Source organism: Idiotropiscis lumnitzeri, chromosome 17, assembly GCF_059441095.1.
Source record: "Idiotropiscis lumnitzeri isolate Australia: NSW breed Sydney's pygmy pipehorse chromosome 17, RoL_Ilum_1.0, whole genome shotgun sequence".
Lineage (NCBI taxonomy): Eukaryota > Metazoa > Chordata > Actinopteri > Syngnathiformes > Syngnathidae > Idiotropiscis > Idiotropiscis lumnitzeri.
The window spans coordinates 9,248,331-9,260,548 of NC_142407.1; the positions used below are offsets into that span (position 1 = coordinate 9,248,331).

General features: G+C 38.0%; 1 protein-coding gene across 1 annotated transcript; it reads left to right on the top strand.

The window, feature by feature from the left end:
* The first annotated feature begins 353 nt into the window (after nt 1-353).
* fez1 (fasciculation and elongation protein zeta 1 (zygin I)) lies at nt 354-12,100 on the top strand. The gene is made up of 10 exons (XM_088280377.1): nt 354-585; nt 3,576-3,928; nt 7,383-7,470; nt 7,753-7,839; nt 8,216-8,381; nt 9,212-9,528; nt 10,419-10,499; nt 10,667-10,742; nt 10,849-10,914; nt 11,290-12,100. Exons 2-10 carry the CDS (start codon nt 3,606-3,608, stop codon nt 11,304-11,306), a joined length of 1,221 nt encoding a protein of 406 aa, XP_088136503.1. The 5' UTR covers nt 354-585; nt 3,576-3,605; the 3' UTR covers nt 11,307-12,100.
* Nucleotides 12,101-12,218: the final 118 nt, after the last annotated feature.

Below are 12,218 nucleotides of genomic sequence, written 5' to 3' on the forward strand. Positions count from 1 at the left end.
AATTATGGTATGACAGAATAAATAAGAATGAATATTTAACCTTCCTTTCTATGCGCGTGAAACCATAATCCGCTAATCCACGCACAAATAAAGAAATATAATAAAATTGTTTCATGTAATTATTGTGATCCTGAAAGATGACAGAAGGTATGGTGTGTCACCTTAACATGCATCAACATCCCCCCTCAATCCTCCCACTCCTTCCCCTCCTCCTCATTAATATTTGGCCACGAAAGCTTGCATTGAGGAGCTGACAAAGGGAGAGAGATGCTGCTAAGGAAAGCGCAGCGGGAGGGGCTGAGCTGATGTCGTCAGAGGATATTTGGTGCGCAGGCGCTGCGTGAGCTGGGCTGGCTGCCTATTGATGGGAAAACAAGGGAGTGTGGGAGGAGAGACAAGGGTGGCTGTGGGCAAACGGGTGAGGGGAAGGGATACGGACGGAGCTTGACGCTATCGAGATTCCGCTCTCTTTCAGTCTCGCTGAATGTAGCGTCAGTGAGATTTGCAACAAAGCGAGGCTGAGACGCCGCCTGTTCTTGCCTGGGAAGGTCCTGCCATCAAACAGCAACATCACATCCACTGCAGGTAATCATCAGTCTTGCTTTTTCATTTGACCATGACCGGGCCTTGCCTGAGATTCTCATCCGACATCATCATCCTTCCTTTGTATCCATCAAGCCCTCTATCTTTTTATTCTTTAATTCTCGCTTCTCTTCTCTCCCTCCCCCCACATGCGTTGTTTTCGCCCCCTGATGAGCTCATGACATACACTTGCTTGTCATCCATGACTAGCTGGAAGTTACACCCCCATCCGAATACTGATTCCAAGTGGAATCCATCTTGGATGTTCATATGAGTACATGTATACTATGAAAAGCATCGGAATTATTGAAACACTATTTGCAATGTGACATTTTTCAACAAGCGGTCATTGATTTATATTATATTGAAGTGAAAAGTGCTCATCATATGTACCGGATACATAATGATTTTTAAGGTTAAACAGCGGCTGTCATTAAAATCGAAACCCAATCTGTAAAAGTGGCGGCATCTCTGCATCACCTCACCAGATCACATTCGTTCTTTGTAAAGATAGAAATCTGCTGATATGAATTCTAGGCACACGCTGGAGGTGTGATAGCTCGGACACGTGCGTCATATGCATCGTTTTCAACACGTCTGTACAATAAATAAGTGGGACAAGTTTGATTTATTGTTTTAAAATTGACCTGTAATCAGAATGGCAGCAGTACGATTGGGAAGGATCTAGAAGAAAGCTGAAGCTTTATCAACTTTGAGTTTTCACAGTAAATAAACATCTTTAATACAAATAATTTTTATTCACCTAATTTTACTGTAATGCATAAGACCAAATAATTTTATGTATTATAAATCTGCTTGTCCGTTAAAAAGCATAAAAAAAATTGTATTGATAATTGCAATCACAATATTGAGGAAAATAAATCTCCATTTTATTATTTTGCAAAATCATTCGACATTAGTTGCAATATAAAGTTGTAAACTTGTGATTCAACGAATTGATGAGAACGGATTTATTTGGAAAAAAAAAACACATTGTGCATCATAATTTTGGTTTTGTCGTTTTAAAACACCTCTCAAAAAATGAATATCCTGTGGGAGCTTTTATGTCGCAATTGAATTCTGCTGGAAAGGTAACAGAAATTGCTGAGTATCTTAAATGTATGGCGAAAATGAATTCTAATTTAGAAAAACTAATTAAAAAACTAAAACTAAAATTGATTAGTGCTAATAAAATCAAAACGTTTTTTTTTTTTTTTTTTAAAAACCCAAAATGAACGGAAACCAGCATTTACGTTCTTAAATCGAGTAATAATTGTCACAAAAATGTATTTTTTTATCTTTTTGTCAATTAATGTCACACATTCAAAAGTTGTTCGGGAATTGTAGTTTACTTTATTACACGATATTAGTGACATTTTGTTATTTAATGATCATTTTATGTTGCGCTCAAAAACTCTCTCACTGTCTCTCTCTTGCTCTCTAGCCGCTAAAAGCTCAACTAAAACGAAGCATTTTCAGAAAAAAAATAAATAAATAATAATAACATTGAAAATACTTGCTCTAAAAAACAATTAAAACTAACTGAGATAATGGATGAATTCGAAAAAAAAAAAAAAAAGAAAAACTAAAGCCAAAACGTAATCAAAAACTATAATGAAAAAGCCAAAATTATCTACATATGTGTAATAAAATTAAAAATTGATGAATATCCTTTCTTAGAATGTTCTGTTTTGACAAGTAACATGATAATGTTACAGAAACGCAACCGTTTTAAATTCAAGTAAAGGTTCTTCATTAACTGCGCTTTAGCACTCAAGCCAATTAATTGGATACCCTTTGGGACACGGTCCCCTTCTGCTCCATCCACCTCCATTCCCTCTTTGTCTAGACAACACAACACCGTGCCATTCCTCATTAGGTTTGGAAAGACGTGATTTAGGAGACGTCCGCTAAATCCTTCGAGCGTATTGGTCAAGTGAGCAGATGGGGACCGCTGACACAATTATGCGATGGCTTTGTGTTACGGCACATCAAAGTAAAACTAAATACCCTTACAAAAAATAAGAATCCACTTTTCATTTTTGCATTGATTTTGACTATTGCTATGTCAATGTTTGACACAAAATTTGGATTGTGAAAAAGGAGAGCTGATGGAAGTCTGTCCAAAACAACTTTTACATCACTCTCGAAATTAGAGATGAAGTCACATGCGTTAGGAAACATACAGTACAGTACGCTACCGTCAAGAGACCTTAGCGTTGTTGTTCTAGAAATGATAAAATAATCATGAACTGAATATGATATGGTACCCAAATTTCCAAACTATAAGACACACCCGCATAAAAGCCGCAACTACTCTTTTTGAAAAAAATACAAAATAAAAAATACAAGCGGCACCAGACTATAAGCTGCAGTTTTCTATGTTGAAAAAAATTAATTGCATGTACAGAACGATTTTGCACTGTGAATGCACAGAGGTACATAAACAGATTTTTAAAACAGTGCCTTTTAAAACGGCCACAAATTTTCTAATTAAAACAGAACAGACCCAAGAGAAAAAAAATTGAGACTAGCGAATTTTCTCAACTATATAGCGCCCCTACTGGTGAAAGAAAAATCAACAGAAAAGCCGCACTGTTGTGTTAGCCGCATGGTTCAAAATCGAGGAAAAAATTAGCGGCTAATAGTCTGGAAAATACGGTTTATTACCCAGTGTGAAGACAGCAAACCTCTACGAGACAAAAATCAAGTTTGACCATTTAGTGGTCAGTTAGCAGCCTATTTCCTGTTTGGTGTCATTATGATTCACTGAATGAATGGTTCAGTTGATACCATTGTAATATGAGACCCAAGTTCCTGTTACGGCGTGTTGATCTCAATCTAGTTTCTCAGCAATGTGCCACCTTTCATTCCTTCCATTCATCTGTTTTCTTTCCCTCTTGTCCTCATTTGAGTCCCGTGTGAGCTAACCCAACGGACCGTCAGACATTTGCACACTGCTACAGAATATCTCAATTACTTTTATTCCGCAGGGCTCAGAAACTGACCCAAAAGGGGATACCATGGAAGCCCCTCTTGTGTGTTTGGATGAGGAGTTTGAGGACCTCCGGCCTTGCCGCATGGATGAGTTTGACCACCCGGCGCTCAACCACACCTCGTACACCACCACCGCCGTCCCGCTGGTCTCCATCACCCGAGAGGACTTCTCTGAGCTGGAGAACTTTTCGGAGATGATGAGCTTCAAGTCGATGGAGGATCTGGTCAACGAGTTTGATGAGAAACTCAACGTCTGCTTCCACAATTACAACACCAAGACCGAGGGCCTAGCGCCGATACGCAACCAGTCCCAAAACCAAGAGGATGAGGAGCGGCTGCAGGATGAAGAGTGAGTGACCACTCTGAATATCATGTGGTTTGTTTTGCACAAACGTTTAGTTTCTTGTGGCTGCCAAGCGCTTCATTTAAAGTTACATTTTACAGAGTTCATCTTCAGAGTTTCATCACCAGTATGCTGACACTGTTAATTAAAAGGATAGTGTGTGGAATGTTTTAATTCTTCAAAATGAATCATTAAAAAACACGTAATTTCAATAATATTCATTAATATATATCCTATCAACATACACTGTTTTTATATATATAAACGCGGGTCTTCAAATTGTATGTGCTTTAATCTTGGGCTGTCGCATTTTATTAGTTCACCACTAGATGGCACTAAATTCAACACACTGTCCCTTTAAAATTTCCAAAAGCTAGAGATGCCAAAATTTGTTTTGTTTTTTTTATCTTAAGATGGAATAGTTTGGAATATTTTTTTTTAAATTCATTTTACAGTTTTAATCCATCCAAGAGAAACATAAAAAAGACAGTGGTATCTAAAACGGGGAGACAGGAATGAGAATCTGATTGGCCGCTTAAAGGCACCCCGAATTCTTCAAAACATTTCATGTTATGGGATGTCTGTAATGCAGAAATCTCATTCATATAAAAATAAAAAAAAACTGAAATAAAAATGTTGACAGTGTTTTTCACAGCAACAAAATGCAAATATCCCCACAGGGGGTTGTCATCTCTAACAGTGTGAGTTCTGGAAACAACACCTCTGCTCAGAGTGTTTGAAAAACAAAACTAGAAAGTGGGAAATTACAGTTCATGGAAGTAATGGTGAATTTTCCATATTTCGTAGCGATTTCAGCAACTATATTACATACTTTTGTTTTTTCTCCAACCTGTACATTTTTTTGGAGACTGTTCTACTTGTGCACTTATGCATGCACAGTACTTGATAAGCATGCAATTGTGAAATAGATAACCTGGGGCAGGTCTTGATCTTTTGACCTTTAAGTTCCCAGCCACGTCCTTGAGCATCTTAAACACCGCACCATTTTTGCATTGAATTTATACAGTGACAGTAGAACTACAATCGCTAAATTAACCATGATCAGCAAGATTATGTATGATGTTATAATAAGTTTATTACTGCTCTAAAATTCTAATCAGAAAGTCAAGTCCGAAGTGTTAAACCCAACCTCGTCCACTTCGCTGTAAGTCGACATGCTGAAATATTCAGTGTGCACTGTTGTGTGCTTTCCTTGTCTTTGGCTCGTTGTGTCTGTTCGTGTCACATCCTCACCCTGCCGCGAGCATGCGTCGTCACACTCTGTGGATTCGGGTTAAAAATAGCCTTGTTGTGGGCACAAGAAAAAAAAAAGAAATGCCGTGATATTTTTAAACGGAAGTGACTTATTATTCAGTTCACAAACAGAGCTCAGATGAGAGCATTTTCCACCAATTTCACAAAATGTATTTTTATTGTTCAGAATGTTGTTATGTATCCACGGCCTGTTGTGAACAGACTCCAAAGCGGGAAGATGATGTGAAATAATCAAGTTAAATCAGCTGTCGGGTTGAAAAGTCCGAGCTGCAGATTTTGGCATTAATCCTTGCAGATGCGTGATTAGAAACACAGATATGAGTGAGCCTGACAAGCAGGCTGGAAACAGAACGATATTTTTTTATTTTTTTTTAGTGGCAGTAGGCCAGCAAACACAGCAGGGTGGCTTTGTCACGTGACATCCCTTTTCCTACTCTCCAAATGACTCGGCCCTACTGGTGTCATTGCAAATGTTAAGTTGTAATACTTTAGACGTCTTATTTTTCATGAATGTTTTTTAAGTTACCAAATGCTTCCTTATGAATAGTAACATAGTGGTGCCTTGAAATACTTCAAGCTTGTAATATCACAACCAATTGAAATTTATTGTCAAAAAATATGACCAAATAACTTAATGCTAACACATAACAGAAAATTGCCATAATCCTTTATGCAACTCATATTTGAACAAAAAGAGTGGCGCAACACATATAGACAGACAATATCACTTTACTCACCCTCATACTGTATACTTTATCCTCTGCAAAATATGACTAGTACAACAGCAGTTTACTGAATCATAGTAGTCGTGAAGTTTGTGTCCGCATGTATTATACTGCCCCTGGTGGCCAAGGCATATATCATACCAGGAGCAGCACAATTGAATTGAAGCATTAAATAATGATACACAAACTTTTGAAGTTTTTACATCCTATTTAATTGTTATTAATTCACCTCCCTCACCGGGATTAAGTTCCAGACCAGCCGTACGATGAGTGAAATCCGCAATATAGAACTACCTTATTTAAATACTCATATTTAATGTTTTATAGCATTTACAGCATTTCATTTTCTCAAGTTCTTTGTAAATCCAAACATATTTAAACACAGGAGCAATGTATAACTCCAAAATAAGGTCCAAAGAGTGTACTTATCCCTCTATGTGTTTAGACTTTACAGGAACAATGCGGTTTTTTTTTTCCCCAAAGTTATTAAGTCATCTCATAATATACATCAATAATCCTGCTCAAACTGGTACTTCACAGTATAAAATGAAGCAACAGCCATCACGTGCATCTTTACAGCGGATTACATTCAATAATTTTCACTGCTGTACTGTGCTGAAATACAGTACTTCATGTTTTTACAACCTCTCTAATTAAACAAGTGTGCTGCCATCTACTGGTCAAATGTGAAATTACATCAAATGCTGTATATAAAAAAAATTGTGACCGCAAAATTATTAACTGAACAAAAAAAAAAAAAATCTGTGAAAAAACAGGACCGCAAACCCGCACTACGAAGGTACAATATAATTGCGTGATAAATCCTCTCAAACTACTGTGCTAAAAAAATGTCATCTTTTTATGCGGTGGTGCATGCCACCATGCTTCCAGACTCCGTCATGAGTTGAATAATGTCCACTGTGTGACCGAGCCGAGCGTGGGCAGCGCCAAGCAAGTCCTGAGACAGCCTCTCAGCGGAGGAAGAAAAAAAAAAAAAAAAACGGGACAGCTCTGAAACAAAGGCTTTTTCTCTCCCAGTTTATGTCATTCCTCCTCACTGGGCTGCAGAAACCACGGCACTGTTTCATGTGAGCGACTCTGGGTGCATTTCTCCTCAGCATTCAATTTCTGTAAATGTTGCAATGTTTATTTTATTCATGTGCTTTGTTCGCTTGCAGCCCACAGCTCTGCTCAAATGCAAATGTTAAATGTTGACTATTGAGCGAGTGTGCTCCAAAAAAAACCGAGCTAAATCGAAAGACTTTAACCAAGCAGAAAGCATCCTGCTAAACTAATCCAAACTAGTCTAATCCTGTTATGTAACGGTCTAGTTTAATCATGTGTCGACACAGCAGCTTGAAATATCGGCTTTCGTGTTCAAACTGGATGTAACCCTTTTAACAAGTTTTGTGCTACCTGAAAGGACCTTTTTTCACGTGATTATTTCTGTTACCTTGCAGTGTGTGGGATGCTCTAACTGACAATTACATCGCTGCATGGGACGGTGCCGACTCAGAGGGATTCAACGGAAATCTTTCTGACAAAGAGGTAAGTGCATGTCACTGACGCTCACATTTACGGCGACTCAAACCAATCAGACATATTTGTAATATTTTTTCTTTGTCTTGTGTATTTTTTGTTTTTGTGGATATTGTAATTATGGACTTATGGCTGTTAAATATTAATACGTTAACCATTTATACTTTAATAAATATTTTTTAATGAAAGTCAAATATACGTATTAATTAAATATTAATATGTTTTAAATAAAATATGTTACGTTTTATTTCTTCACAACCCGTCTCTTGTATTTGCTCTCTTCTTCTCCAGATCCACGAAAAGGAGGAGGAGGAAATGAATGAAAAGAATGACAACGCCAACTGTCTGAACGAAGAGCCTCTCATCACAGCGGATCAGGTCAGTCTACTTTTGCTGCATTCAATTCATCAATGTAAAATCTAAATAATCAAAATGATCATTTTTTTCATAATCACCCAGTTTGCCCAATATATTTTTTGGCGCAACCTTTTGAGGCATGCAGTAAGGGCTGGACTGGCCATCAAGCTTCCAGGGCAAATGCCTGGTGGGCCGGCCTCTTTTGGAACAGATTTAATTATTTTCCGCCGTTTCTCCAGAGAGTGCCATCTACTGGAGTCTGAAAATACTACAACTGCTTCATGAAGCAGATTTGAAGCTTCGTTTACCCATCTCTACCAGCAGACAAATAATTTACAAAATAAAGAGCAAACTGAACCAATGGACTATTAATCGCAAACTTCTGTATTTCTCCAAGGTCATTGAGGAGATAGCAGAGATGATGGAAAACTCCCCTGACCCTGGCGAAACTGAAGAAGAGGATGAGGAGGAGAGCAGCCGTTGCTCCTCCAGGACTCACCCTTCGCTGCTGGAGGAGATTCGACAACTGTCCCAGGCATCCAACAACAACTGCTCTTATGAAGGTAGCACCAGCGTTGTCAACTTTACGTGGACTTACAAAGCATCTGGGTTAGAAGAATTTGCGATTTTTCATTATTGTTAGTTTCCATTTAGTTTAGACTTTTCTTATTTCAATTTGTTTCATTTATATTTTAGTGCCGGTTTGTTAGTTTTGATTTTTTTGGGGAATTTTTTAGTTTTGTTTTCATTAGTTTTAGTGTTAGTTTTAGTTTAGAAAACCCATAAATAAATAAATAAATCAATAAATAAATAAATAAATAAATTCAAAATGAACCGAAACGCTCATTTATAATATAATATTGATAAAGATTAACACGAAGGACATTTTTATTATAATTATAGTTAGATTTAGTTAGTTTTATAAACACGTTTTATTTAGTTTGTCATTTTTTTATTTTATTTTGTTAACAATTTTTTCTTTCATTTTTTGTTTTTTAGTTAATAGTTTCATTTTGTTTCACTATAAAAAAAAAATTGCTGAGCATTCACCTACACTTATAAAATCTAATAAAATTACAATTTTTCTATAAAGTTTCTCAAACTCTCCACTCTGAACTTGAGACATGGCTTCAAAAATATCTGTCGCATAAGAGGGGTTGGCAAAGCTGAATTGAGGCAATACGCGGATGAACAAAAAGCACGGGAAACAGGCCAGGCAGGCTGCTCATTGTTCATTTTGTGCCGTTGGTCACTGAAATGCGGTTCCTCATGCAGCTTGTAAATCAAGGTCCAGTTCAGAATCAATTTTGCTTCGCTCTAGCGTTTGATTTCTGTAGAGTGCACAAAAAAAAAAGAAAATCCTCCTTTCCCCTCACATCTCCCACTTCTGTAGGCTTGAGTCTGATGCCCAGCTCCGCGCTGGTTGAACTACTGCACCGCGTTGAAGCCGCAATCCGAGAGTACTCCGAGGAACTGGTCAGTCAGCTGGCGCGGCGCGACGAGCTGGAGTTTGAAAAAGAGGTGAAGAACACGTTCATCACTGCCCTGATGGAGGTGCAGAACAGGCAGAAGGAGCAGCGAGACAGTAGCAAACGCCGGCGCCGGGACAAAGCTTTGAGCCTGCAGGGTGGAGTGGGTCTGGTGTCTGTGAACACGGGGAATACGAGCACCACTGGTCGCGTGGAGAAGACAGGAGGCATGCCTGTCAAGGTAAGATGAAGACATCAGCTTGAATGCTTTAATAGCTTACAACTTTAGTCATTTTAAAAACAGTTTTACTTCTTCCGCCCATTACTTTCACATAATTATAATTTTTTTTTCTCAGTGGGGCATAGATCAGACTGCCATCTGCATAGCAATGGAAGGAAATTTAAAGATTTCGTAAAATGGAATCTAGAGGCAGTTAGTATAACGAAAACAGCAAGGGTCCCAAAACAGAACCTTGTGGAACACCATGTGACAAAAGGGCAGAGCGGGACTCAGAGCAACCAAGGCGAACATGAAAGGTCCCGCCAGTCAAATAGAATCCAAACCACTCTAGATTGCTAGAGCCAAAAAAGGTCCAAGTCCGACCAAAAAAAAAAGAAATCTGGATTCATTCTGTATTATTCAACATTCACATGCATCCATATTTTTTCATTTAGCGTTCAAACTCTAGAGAAATTGCAAATGCTTAGTTTATCTTAGGGCGAAATCACACTGCCTATGAATCGTCGTTCCTGTCTGTTAATGGATCTCAGGCCCATTAGCCATTAAAGGATCTTCCTGGAATGATCTTTATATGCAGGAGACAGTAACAACCTGGTCCAGTCTGCGCTCGAAAACAACCTAATGGGTTTTCCTGCTGTGCAAAGCAAAAACATCACTCTAGCATCTCCGCTATAGTGACTGTGTGTGCTGTATACAATACCATTACCGAAGTCTTTAAAGTATTGATGGCTTTGTATTGGACAATTATGCTGTAAATCTCAGCGTGCATTTGATTGTACTCAAAGATCCTGCCTATGATATTTTGAAGAGATTTGAGTCCGGTTAAAGTTAACCGAGGCTATTCCAATGTACTAGTCTGTGATTTGTGTGCATTGATTTTTGACATGCAGCGCTTCAGTATGGAGGGACTATCTAACATCCTGCAGACGGGCATCAGGCAGACTTTTGGAAGCACAGGGAATGAGAAACAGGTAGTGTGTCCATTTCTCGATGATTGAAAATCTTTGCAAATCTCACTTATTGACGAAAATTAACCTTACATACCAAGATGCATTCATTTTGATGATTTAAAATGACTTATTTACTCAATGATTTCGATCCTAACTGCATTAACCGCGAGCCTTGCTGCTGTTTCTAGTATCTGAACACAGTCATTCCATATGAGAAGAAAGGCAGCCCACCATCTGTCGATGACCTGCAGATGCTCACAAAAAGTATGTTTCAAGTCAGAACGACAATAGTGTGAAAAAGGAACATGTCTACATTCAAAATCACTCTTTTGTATTTATTTCAAGCTGAACTTTTTTTTTTGTCATGTAGTTCTTTTTGCCATGAAAGAAGACAGCGAGAAGGTGCCTACACTGCTAACTGACTACATATTAAAAGGTAAATATTTACGGTCCAAATTGCGTACTGTCGTCTAACTTGTATGCGATGACTAGTATACATCTGCACAGTCCAAAAAAAAAAAATACTATGCATTTAAAAATATAATAATGCTCCCTTATCTTATGTAATTAAGTAATCATTACTCATTTTAATTAAGTATTTAGTAATTACACCATAATTACTATGTAATTATTATATAATACGTAATGATGACTCATAATTACTTTATTTATTTACTTACAAAGTAATTATTAAAGTAATAAAGTAATAAATGTATTATTTTATTGTATGTAATCAATTTAATGAAGGAGTACATTTATTTATGTTGAATGTATCCAATCCATGGTGACTAACTGAAACATACTTCTGCAGTCTTGTGTCCTACCTAAAGCGTCGTACCATCCAGGGGCAACGGTGCGACTGGGCACTCGTCCTTTCCTTTTGCCGCTGGGCTGAGCAGCATGACACCTTCTCCCCGTTGGTCATTATTCCACACCATCCAAAATCATTGTATTCACCTCACCTCTGATGATTGCTTCTTGCTGAGCTCATCTTCTCCCTTCTTGCACTTAACCATGCTTTAGCCAGCCACTGAAATAGTCAAAGTGGGACAGCCAGACCCCTCTTTTAAAGGACTTCACTTTTGGAGCATGACACTCTATAAATGATCGCAACACCGATGACACGGTGTTGCTGCATCTTATTCCTGTTTTTGTTCATATTTATTCTATTCCGTTCATATTTATTCAATTCATAATTCATTACAAGTACATTGCATTCGTAAACGACAACACTCCATGTATTGTTTTAAGTCAAAGGAATTTATTTGAATACACAAGCCATGCACTGTTTTCTGACCACCGTAGCGGCGTGAGATCAAAGCAACAATTCAGGTGCAGTGCATTATTCTTGTTTCTTGTTCTTTATTTCACTGTGAATGCACAGTATTTTTGTAAATCTTTTTTTTTTTTCATTTGTATCAAACATTTGATAGAAAGTGATTTTTCTACTTTCTTTTAAAGTCACCGAAGTGACGGGCTGCCAGTGTATTCCGTATGAATCAGTTCAAATGGACATGTTCCACATTTAAGCTTGGATATCGACCCTCGAGGTCACCTTGTCCAGGAAAGGTGTAAAATCTTACATTGCTAAATTGCTAATTCTAATAAACATGCTACCCTCATTTTGTGCTGTCTTTGCCATGCGAGGTTTACGAAATGATGTCAAATTGCTCACCCTGAAAGTTTCCTCACCATAGATCGTCGATAAGATGCAGGCTCACAAAGTAAAAGCACCGATGC